We start from the raw sequence: 12,295 nt of genomic DNA, 5'->3' as shown, positions 1-12,295 counted from the left end.
TTTATGTCTAATCAGATCACGTCTTCTTCTCCCAGTGACTGTTTTCCTTGCATTTTTTTTTTTTTTTTTTTTTTTTTTTCTATTCACATTGATCTCCTGCTTTTTTAATCTGTTTTATTTTCATCTTTTCTCTCTTATGTATTTCTGAAGCCGGACATCAGCGATTTGGGTCTCGGAGCACTTTGTTGGGATTATAGAACTCCATCCAGACATACAGATGATGAACAAATACAGATGTTGTGTGTGTGTGTGTGTGTGTGTGTGAGAGAGAGAGTGTGTGGCGTCTGAATCTTGGAGTGGATTAGTCTTTTAAAGTGGACGGAAGCGTAATGAATTACAGTCCAATCCCTCCTCCTGACCACTCTTAATCTGCGTGTATGTGTGTGTTTAGATAGGATTATGTATTTTCAGGACCGCGTCCTCACATCAGCAGGGCTCTTCTGCTTATTATTCATGCATGTATTCGTTCATTCAGTCTCTGGTTAAGTTTGTCATAGCATTCAATGCTTTTATATCATTTTATATATATACTATACAATATAAACTATAGTAGTATATTAATGATACCTGTATAACAGTGACACTTTACGATAAGGTCTCATTTGTTAATATTAGTTAATGCATTGACTAACAATGAATAATATATTTTTGCAGCATTAACCTTTGTTAATAAAAAATGTTGTGTTAGTTTATTATGCATTAAATAATGTTAACAGATACAACTTTTGATTTTAAAATGTTGGGATTATTATTAACGGAGATTATTGATTATTGTTAGTTCATGGTAATTAATGTAGTTAGCTAATATTAACAAAAGAAAGCTTATCGTAAAGTGTTGCCAGAATGTGACCCTGGAGCACAAAGCTTAAGTCGCTGGGGTATATTTTTAGCAATAGCCAAAAAAATATGGTATGTGTCACGGTACGCTGTTGGAAGGAGTACGAGGGAAATGAGGAGTACAATCAAAATCTTTAATCCAAGGACCACAGGGTAAATCCACACAAAGGGCACTGGCGCAAACACACGTACACAACAAGTCGACCCGACAGAGACTGACTGCACAGACTGGGACTTAAATACAGGGATGATTGGGGAAACACAGGTGCATGGGATGACTAATCAAACTAATTAACAAAACGAGGAGAAGATCATGACCAAATAAGGGAACAGAAACAAGAGCAAAACATGACACAGACAGTCCATGATCCTGACAGTATGGGTCAAAATGATGGATTCTTCTTTTATGCCAAAAATCATTAGGATATTAAGTAAAGATCATGTTCCATGAAGATATTTTGTAAATGTCCTACCGTAAATATATCAAAACTTAATGTTTGATTAGTAATATGCATTGCTAAGAACTTCATTTGAACAACTTTAAAGATGATTTTCTCAATATTTAGATTTTTTTGCACCCTCAGATTCCAGATTTTCAAATAGTTGTATCTCGGCCAAATATTGTTCGATTCTAACAAACCTTGCATCAATGGAAAGCTTATTTATTCAGCTGGTCACAGATAACACCGGTGGGGGGGAAAAGTACATTGAGGAAAGATTATGATGACTAAAAACGAAGAAGATAAAGAGTCAGTTATGATTTCATTTTGATTTTCCTAATTGTTATTTTATTCATAATTGCTATTTTATTTGACACTTTTGGGATTTCTAGTCAAATCGGCTTTGCATTTATGTATTTTACCTGTAATTCTGACATTTAAGAATGTGTTTCTGCATTTGGTCTGCACTACATTAACTATAAACGATAAGAGGAAGAAGTTTTGTGCTGTTTTTCAGCACACACACACACACACACACGTGTGCCCAGATGGCTTTGGTGGACCTGTAATCCATGTGTCGTTTCTCTGCTCCAAACACAGCTGGGATTACAGTGGGCCAGTTTGTTTCCGTGTGTCTCAGTCAGTCTCTCTGTGGTCATTGCTGAGAACCTCGGCTGTCCATCAGTCCGCTGAATCTGCTCTTTCTCCGTGTGTCCTGTTTGATTGTGTGTTCAGATCCAGGTAAGCTCGTGGGATTCACGCATCAGGGAGTAGAGATGAAATCATGCATGGTGTAAATCTGAGCGTTGAACTGCTTTCAGACGAATCTGAAAGGTCAAAGTCAGGATTTGTAGCTCTGTGTGTATAATTTTAATGATTTTACTCCTCAAACATGGTGGTTTTACTGGGATCTCTGTGATTGTGCAGCTTCGTGTGCTTTGAAACTTTTCAGCGCTCACTGTAGTCAAAGAGATTCTGTTATTGGGAAAATATTGTTATTTTGACCAACATCAGAATTGTATGACGTGTATGTTTTGTTTCATAATAATAACCAAACAGCTCTATTTTTTTCTGTGTGTTTTTGTCTATAAATTCTGATTGTAGCCACACACACAGACACACAGTATTTGTAATCAGGCTTAATTTTGCTGGCAGATGATAGTTGTTCACTTAACTAGTCCATGAGAGGATTCCCATGAGTCAGTGATATGTTGCATTTTAGTTTGTCCACATAATAATCCTCAGTTTTCGACTGACAATTTTTATTTTATTTTATTTTTATTATATTTTATTTTATTTTATTTTAATTTTTTTTACTTTGTTAAATTTATTATTATTATCAATAATAATAAAAATTATTATTACATATATGAAATTATATATGTAGTTTTTTCACATTCATTTTATTTCTATTTCATTAAATTTCACAGTACTTTTCTTTGCATTTGTGATTTAGAAAAGGTGCATAATGACTGAGTAAATTTCTCTGTATGTTGGTCAAGAAACAACAACATTAGTGGAGTTCTTTTATTATGAATTTGGTGCAGTAAAAAAATTAGTAGTTGACCGTCATCATGCTTTTTTACAGATGCACAAATGAACATGAGTGAGGTTCTGCTGTCTTCTCTCACAGGTGTGTGTTTCCTGTGTTTGGTGGACGTGGTTCCTGTCAAGAATGAAGATGGCGTGGTGATCATGTTTATTCTGAATTTCGAGGTCATGCCAGATGATAAACTGCACGACCCACAGGATCTCAATCATAAGCTGCCTCTGCTGTGGCGCCATTCAAGTACGTCAATGTGTCCTCTTCCTTTTCATGAAACGATGCAGCTGCTACACTTATTACAGTAATTACATTATTATGTAGCTAAATAGGCACACATTATATATATATATATATATATATATATATATATATACAAAGTATATATATTTTCCATTTATTTATTTATGTATTTATTATTATTGGGGATGCAGTGTGTAGTTTGGTCGGATATGTCAAAAGCAAGCAAGTAAAACAACGCACAAGTTACTAAAGTTATTTGACGAGATAGAGAGAGCGAGCGAGAGAGAGAGATAGAGCGAGAGAGAGAGCACTGTTGCATTGTCTTGATTGCTGTTCGCTCCATTGGCACATGGATCATTTGGATTAAAACTAACTGTTAATATAAAACACAGAAAATGATAGGGCATTCATTATAAACAACATTTATTTATTTTTTTTAAATATCAAGCATACACGACTTGGTTCCCTGCATTATTACAGGTAAACGTCTTGTGGACATGTGTCATGTCATGATTATGAAGGTGTCATGTCATGATTATGAAGGTGTCATGTCAGTCTTATGCACACCCCTTCAAGTAAAGTGTAACCAGACATTTATAATGTTACAAAAGATTTCTATTTTTAATAAATTATTTTCTTTTCAACTTTCTATTCATTTATTCTATTCACAAAAATATTGGGCAGCACAACTATTTTCAACATTGATAATAATCAGAAATGTTTCTTGAGCAGCAGATCAGCATATTATACTGATTTCTGAAGATCATGTGACACTGAAGACTGGAGTAATGATGCTGAAAATACAGCTGCGCATCACAGGAATAAATTACAGTTTAACAGATATTCACATAGAAAACAGCTGTTTTAAATAGTAAAAATTATAAATATTTTTACAGTATTTTTGATCAAATAAATGCCACCTTAGTGAACAAAAACAAACTATTAAAAATTGTTGCCTTGGTAAAATAAAGCTGAAAAAAAAACGTTGATAAATTAAGATGTTGCATTTGCAACTACCTAAAATAAAGTAAGTTTGAGGTACTAAAATTACAAAAACAAAAACTAATAAAAATGACAAAAGCACATAACAAAATTTCTAAAACTTAAACTAAAATGAAAATAAAACTGAAAATATAAAGATTTAAGCTAATTCGAAATATTAATACATAATAATATATTATAATATAATATATGGCATATGAGACTTCTTTCAAAGACATAAAAAAATCTTACCAATCCCATAGGTACAGATATGATTTGGTAACACATACTGTAAATGTCAAAAGCGTTTCAGAGCAAACAGAAGATTTTCAGCAACCTTTCTTTATGCAGGTGCCATGAACAACAAGTTCAGCATCCTGAACTCTACCTCTGATTCGGATCTGATGCGTTACCGCGCCATCAGTAAAATCCCACAGATCACGCTCAACTTTGTGGACTTTAAACCGGACCCTCTCATCTCCCTCCCGGCCGGAGAAATGGACATCATCGCACCTTGCAAACTCATCGACCGCACGCACAACGTCACTGACAAAGTCACTCAGGTAAGACGCATCTTTGGGTATAGCAATGACGTGAACGTGTCTGGCTGTTCATGAGCTGGACAGACTCTCTGGAGACATACAGATTCACTGTGATGCTTTTAGTGTTTTGGGTTTGAGATTGAGATATTGTCCTGTTTGTCCTTCTGCTCTAAACGATATGATTCACACTTTAACGTCTCTGATGGCGAGACAAACATCACCGTGAGACTTTGGCGCGTCAGATAAAACACTTTTGCTCAAGGACGGTTTTTAAAGGAAGCTGTTGATGCAATGCAATGTGCTTTATCTAGCAAAGTCGAACTCCCAAAATTGTGGTGTTTTTGAAGTTGAAGTGTTTGCTCACTCAAAGTTAAAGGGATGTGACAATAAAGTCTTGCGAAAGTGACACTGACTGACTTTGACAACCTGCACTCTTAAAAATTTCAAAAGGAATATTTCGCCTAAAAATAGGCGCATTTCCATTACAGATTTGCGCAAAACTTTGGCGATATTTTATAAATGTCGATAAAAAAGTATTGTGAAATGACGGCGTTTCCATTAACCAATGTTATGAGACTTAAACGTGACCTTTTGCCTCTCGTGATAAGTCATGGCAACGGATTTTGGTGGGATTTCGATTAATTTTGGCTACGTTTATTCAAAGGAGGCTTATGCGTGTATCTTTACAGAAGCAGCAAAGAGAGCCGCTTCAGAAACGTGCGTGGCGCGGCTGGAATAAACCATAGCCTGTATAAAAATATAAACACAAGCATTGAGTGGCCGTAATCAGCTTCAGTGGCCGTATCAGAGCCACACTGCAGCGCAGACGTGTGCAGTGTAAATTGTCTAAGCATTAATGGTAGGGAAAGCCATTTATACTGGAGCGCGGCCACTTATGAAGTGTTTCTTGGAGGTTATAGTACATTGAAGAATGATCATATGACTTTTTGCATACGCCATGTGACCTGTAAATGCGAAAAAGCCGTTTCCATTGCAGTTTTGCGAATTATTCCTTTTTCGCATTGCCTGAAAAACCACCTCATGCGAGCGTAAAAACTTTTTTGCGATATATGGGCGTTTTTGCGAAATTGACTCGTTTCCATTAGGCGTATTTTCAATTCGCAATTTAAATTTGCGCAATTTGAAGGGTGATGGAAACGCGCCTACTGCCTCACTCATGATGTTTTGAATCATTGAACCAACCTCTTTCTTCTGTGAACACAAAATTAAATGTTAGGTGAAATATTTACACTGATCTTTTCAATGCAATGAACTCTAGTTGAATGCAAGACATCAAAAATCACCGTAAAAGTGTAATAACAGTACTTCACATGTCTTCTGAAGTCATTAAAAGCTTTGTGTCTAAAGCAGAACTCAGAGGAAAAGTCAGTTCCAATCAGCTTCATTCAAAAAGACAAGAGTAGAATGCATTTTGGAAAACCTAAGCGTTGCATTAATGCATTTATATTTGCCTTTATGCATTTGGCAGATGGTTTTATTAGACTTTCATCCTCTGGGAACTGAACCCATGACCGTGGCGTTACTACAGGAATACAATTAGTGCCTGATTTCTATATAAGCATCTTGCATCATATCTGTGCAAGTTATATATAACAAACCATTCTTGCATCATATCTGTGTAAGATTTGAGCATAGATTCATTGTGCTGTCGTTTCATGATGAGGCTGATAGTAAACTCAGTAACTTCTTGATGTTCACTTGCCTTCAGCTCATCAGGAGAGATCCTTCATTGCTCTGAGAAGAGTTAAACCCTCATATTTTCTCCCAGACGGACATAACTGGGTTAATTTAATAATCGTAGCGTGATGCCCATGTGCTGATGCTCATTGCTCGCAGATTAAATGATAAAGAGGGATCGATGCTTCTAGATGAAATCATGACAGATGAATACATGCTTCAGAGTTTGAAGCATCACAGCCCCTCACACCTGCTGTCCTACATACAGGACCTGGTCACATGTTTTGGTAATGCAGCAGATTATCAGGTTAATGCGTGTCATATGAAGCATATGAAGCAGAGTCGTGTCATATGAAGCATATTCTATTGATAGCATTAGAGACATAATGTTAATAAGCACAGAAAATAATACAATCTTTTAAAATACATTTCTTATGCATTATTAATAATTTGGTAAAAAGTTTTTTAAAAAAAATCATACAAAAGAGAAAATAATTATCATTTTATTTAAATACATTTTTATGTTTATTTAAATATTTTTAAAACTAATTTTAATAATTTGTTAATTGATTCTTATATACAACATTTTTTTATTTTAACTTATTCTAAGTGTCTAAATTGAGAAAATTATTAAATATTTTTAAAACTAATTTTAATAATTTGTTAATTGATTCTTATATACAACATTTTTTTATTTTAACTTATTCTAAGTGTCTAAATTGAAAATAATAATAAAACATATTTTAACTAAGTAAATCTTTTTAATGCTGCATATTTTAAATTATTTTTAACTAATTTAATTATTTGTTAATTAATTATTCGATCCAAAATGTGGTATCTGAACTGCAAAGTGTCTAAATTGAGAAAATAATGTTTTTAATTAAATTTAATTTTTTTTTCTTTTCGAAAAAAAATAATTAAAATTAATTCTTCCATACAATAAATGTGATATTTGAACTGCAAAGTGTCTAAATTGAGAAAATTATTAAATATTTTTAAAGGGGTCATATGATGTTGCTAAAAAGAACATTATTTTGTGTATTTGGTGTAATGAAATGTGTTTATGCAGTTTAAAGTAAAAAAAACACATTATTTTCCACACACTGTACATTATTGTTTCTCCTCTATGCCCGCCTTTCTGAAGTGCTTCGATTTTTACAAAGCTCATCGGTCTGAAAAGCGAGGTGTGCTCTGATTGGCCAGCTATCCAGTGCGTTGTGATTGGCTGAATACCTCAAGCGTGTGACGGAAATGTTACGCCCCTCACCGTACTGTGATGATGCCCTGTCCGGCCGGAGCGACGAGACAAAAACATTAAAACCCATTATAAACGAGGCATTTGTTGCATCCAGTGGGGACATAATTACTGATTATAATGACTTATACTGTCTTTTTACGCGTTGCATCGCGCCGCGTAAACATAAAACCATGTCTGCATTTGTGATCGGAGAAATGACAAACAACAAGCGCTACTCTACACTGCTCAAAACTCGTGTTTGAATCGTCAGTGGCAAATGATAAAAGAAAACGTACTTACGTGAGTCAGAACTGCCGGCATTTTAGTCTAACGTTACTCTCCAGGATCAGTAAACAGTCCTCCATAAAATGTGCCGGCGATCCACAGCGCGAAGTTGATGTATTTCCTCAGCGACCAGCACGGATCAGCTCCAGGCATGACGAAGCTGATATCGTCCTCTTTTGGAAGACCAAACAAAGTAGTTTCGCTTTCACAACGAAGCACACAGCGTCTTCATGACATGACGGCGGCAACAATACTACAGCGAGAATAAAAGTTACGCCTTCTTTCTTTGCGTGAACATTTGGGTGGCATTATGCAAATCTTCCCACACAGTGAGGTAGACATGTGGGGGCGTGTTAGAACGAGGCGTTTTAGATAGACGTGGCTGAATCTTAACTTTTATAAAGAATATCTCTTTGGATTTGAGACTTTAGTCTTTGCAACTTTACAGATCTTTTTTATGCACCAAGAGCTTGTAACACTCCAAAGAGAAAGGAAAACTTTAAATCGCATCATATGACCCCTTTAAATAAATAATTTTGAGGCATGTTTTTGTTAATTATTTGTTAACTAATTTACTTTGTTACTTTAACGGAATAATAATAGAACGGAGAAGTTACTTTAACTGAGAAAATAATTTAAAATAGTTAATTAATTTTATGCATATTTTAATCTTATTAGTATTATTATTATTCCATACAAAATGTGCAATCTGCAAAGTGTCTAAATTGTCATTTTAACAGTGGGACTACTATTCTAGTTTTTCTTCCACTGATCAGTGCTTGAAGTGGGCCGGTACGCAACGGTACGCAGTACCGGCACTTCTATATTTTAGCCTTTAGAGTACCTGCACTTTTTTGTGCGTACCGGCACTTCTGACATGTTGCCGGTACTCCGAGTAAAAGCGTCAAGGTCTGGGTGAATATATGATCCCATATATGATTAGAAAGGACAATATATAAATCACACTACCCAGGCGGGATCACCTCTCATCTCGACCAATCACGTGAATGAATGCAAGCGGAGTGTGTGGTGCTAATTTGAATCAGTAGGCTAATTTATTACGAAAATAATATCTTAAAATGAAAAGAAGCAGGCTTTTGCGATCACATCATTTTAAACCGGTAAACTCCTGGAAAGTCCAAGGATCCAGTAAACGAATTCAAACAGTAAGTTCAAAACAGCACTAATGCAGAGAAAACACGGCCGATTTCATCAGCGATTTTGGAGAGAATAGTGACTTGCGTCCAGATGTCAGTAAAATTATTCTTTTCAGCATGTATTTGGCTTAAAAGCATGAGTGTTTTATAATGAACGCTGATTATGCGGTGGTCAGAGATTTAGCGATTCTGAATGGATCCGTATAGTAGTAAAGGCAGGCGATTTAGTGGTCTTTGGCGTCTCCCTGTGGTTCTGTTTGGTATTGCAGCTTGACTTGTGCTAATTTGTATTGAAAACTTGTATTTAATTATTGATTGATTGATTGTGGCACTATACATACATTGTAGATTATTAAAAAGTACATCCTAGTGCTGGGCGGTATAGCGGTTCATACCAAATACCGGTGTTTATTTTTGTTATGATATTCATTTTTAAAATACCGCAGTACTGGTGTATGTCGCTTAAACAACTTTGGAACGCGACACTGTTTGAAAGGGGTCTCTTTTCACTGTTGCACTGTGGTGAGGGAGCAGCTGTATGTGTTACTAAGCGTGAAAGTTCAGAAACTGAAGCTGTAGAACTAATAGAACGTGATGACACAGAAGAACTCATCCACAATATCCACACTGACCTCCACAAATATCCAGCGCCCGCTGCCATCAGCTCCCGCGTCTCACACACATGAGCGCGACTTTAGCACTAGATTTAGCAACTTTCAGACCCTTTTAGCGGCTTTTTTCAATATTCATACTGACAAACTTAGCGACTTTTCTGGATAAACCTTAGCTATGGTTCAGATGGAGGATTTCTCCAGTGCTGTCCCGCGAGCGCGAGGTCTGGCTTTCCCGGAGAAGTGTCGCCTCTCTCGGCGTCACCGCAGCCGACTCCTCAATAAATGAGTACAAAACAGCGTTTCCTAGCACCTGTCGCTTACTGATTGTTTGGAATTATAAATATGAGCGTAGTTCGTCTGTTAATATCACATGCACTTTTTTTAGTTTGTTACTCAGACGCAGGCAGTGCGCTGCATGAGACAAAAAAGTAATATAGCCAAAACAGCCGCTCTTTAGTGTAGATGCATGCTGATTTTATCAGACGATGCCGTGATTATAAATGAGAGTGACTCCTGGTTAACATGCATTAAAAGGGGTCGTGTTTAGTCACTATTTAGTGTGGAATTTTTTGACAATATTCACTCATCATGACAGTAAAATAGAGCATTCTAAGTCAATATACTGCAGTGTTTCCTCTCAATCAGTAGAAAATATGGTTAACACCCGGTCATGCATGAAAAAAAAAATACCGTCATGTACCGTGAAACCGGTATAATTTTGAAAAATATCGTGATATAAATTTTTGATCATACCGCCCAGCACTAGTACATCCCGTATGTTATATCTTGTCAGGATACATTCGAGAGTGTATTTTATCATTTAACATCTTGTATTGAGTATGTATCTCTGGATTAGATTAGTGAGCATCAGATTGGGTTCGACTGTTATCATCCAAACTGCTGATGTTTTTGGTGTTGACTGTTGTCCTGGTGATGCAGATGATGCGATTACTTTAATTGAGCTCTAATCAGCATGTGTACGCGCTGTGAGCGTTCAGCGTGTCACTTTAGTCCCGTTCACCACTGCGCACTAACATGATCTCAGATCAGTCATAATGCAGCTGTTTCTAATTTGTCCACAGCAGGATTTAAGGAAGAATTCACTATTGATTGCCGCAGTGAGTCTTTGTGAGATGAGTTTGTGTGCGACTGTGCATGTATGTGTGCATGTGTGTGTGTGTGTGTGTGTGTGTGTGTGTGTGTTGTGCTTTGAGCTTTTGTCCGCTGGATCAGACTGTGTATTGAGTTTATCAACTACACTACCTGTCAGAAGTTTGGATACACCTGCCAGCTGTTCATTATGACCAGTTTCTCACCACTGCGCACTAACATGATCTCAGATCAGTCATAATGCAGCTGTTTCTAATTTGTCCACAGCAGGAATTAAGGAAGAATTCACTATTGATTGCCGCAGTGAGTCTTTGTGAGATGAGTTTGTGTGCGACTGTGCATGTGTGTGTGCATGTGTGTGTGTGTGTGTGTGTGTGTGTGTGTTGTGCTTTGAGCTTTTGTCCGCTGGATCAGACTGTGTATTGAGTTTATCAACTACACTATCTGTCAGAAGTTTGGATACACCTGCCAGCTGTTCATTATGACCAGTTTCAGTGCTTAGGAGTAATAATAAAGACAGATGGAACTATGGGAAAGATGATGTGATCATAACATGTCATTATTTCTTATATTAGAGCTTCTTTTTTGTTTAGATCGTCCTTCACTATCCACTACAAATCACGCTAATTCAGATGTAAGCACATTTTTTTAAAGGTCTATAATACAAATTTCTGCCAAACATGAATTCCTTCAAGTGTGTCCAAACTTGTGTCTGGTAGCGTGTCTGCGTTGAGACTGATCGCCGTCTAATCCAGCTAACTCTCTCGACAGGCTTCAAAAACACAATACACACAACTGTTAATTTATAGAGGTTATCATATAACAGCGTACAATAACATCTATACGTGTGTGTCAGTGTGATTCCTTCTCCAGTACGGCAGCCAAGACCAAGTTCTGCTGTTTTATTGAGGTTGGTGTGTGTTTGTTTCAGGTGCAAGAAATTATTTACACGACTGGTCAAAAGTTTGGAATAATGAGGAGTTTGAATGCTTTTGAAAGAAGTCTCTTCTGCTCAGCTGGGCTGCATTTATTTGATCAAAAATACAGTAGAAACAATGAAATATTATTTACATTTAAAATAACTGTTCTATTTGAATATACTGTAAAAAATGTAATTACTGTGATGCAAACTCAATTTTTTTTGCATCATTACTCCACAAAAGTATTCGTCAGCACAACAACTACACTGTAAAAAAAATTCCGTAAAATTTACGGTAAAAAAACGGCAGCTCTGGTTGCCGGAATTTTACCGTAAAAATACGGTAGCAACGTTTTAGGTTTTAACTTAAATTTACAGTTAAATACCATAATTTCATTAACTGATATAATGTTAATATTCCAACCTATTGAAGTACTGAGATCTGTATATAAAGAAGTTGTAAATATATAGAAGGTGCATAGCGTCATTCACACAAACACTAAACACCATCATGGTGACACACATGAAACTGAAATAATGCAATAAACATTCATTTAACAACATTAGGTGTAACACACAAACCTAATATACAAAACTGATAAGAAAAAACTAAGAAGAAACATAGTTATTTCAACAAAAAAACATCACATTTGAAATGTAACGCAGGGAATTCTGGGAATGTCAATTTA

General features: G+C 36.1%; 1 protein-coding gene across 1 annotated transcript in view; it reads left to right on the top strand.

The window, feature by feature from the left end:
* The first annotated feature begins 2,996 nt into the window (after positions 1-2,996).
* Positions 2,997-12,295, top strand: part of LOC107560355 (potassium voltage-gated channel subfamily H member 2-like) — an 81,362-nt gene continuing 72,063 nt past the window's right edge. Inside the window, exons 1-2 of the mRNA XM_016244504.1 lie at positions 2,997-3,066; positions 4,360-4,607. Of these exons, the coding sequence (XP_016099990.1) occupies positions 2,997-3,066; positions 4,360-4,607 (318 nt within the window). The remainder of the gene's footprint in view (positions 3,067-4,359; positions 4,608-12,295) is intronic.

This window comes from Sinocyclocheilus grahami, unplaced genomic scaffold, assembly GCF_001515645.1.
Source record: "Sinocyclocheilus grahami isolate Dianchi unplaced genomic scaffold, SAMN03320097.WGS_v1.1 scaffold721.1, whole genome shotgun sequence".
In the NCBI taxonomy this organism is placed as follows: domain Eukaryota; kingdom Metazoa; phylum Chordata; class Actinopteri; order Cypriniformes; family Cyprinidae; genus Sinocyclocheilus; species Sinocyclocheilus grahami.
This window is presented reverse-complemented; position numbering and strand designations above follow the sequence as displayed.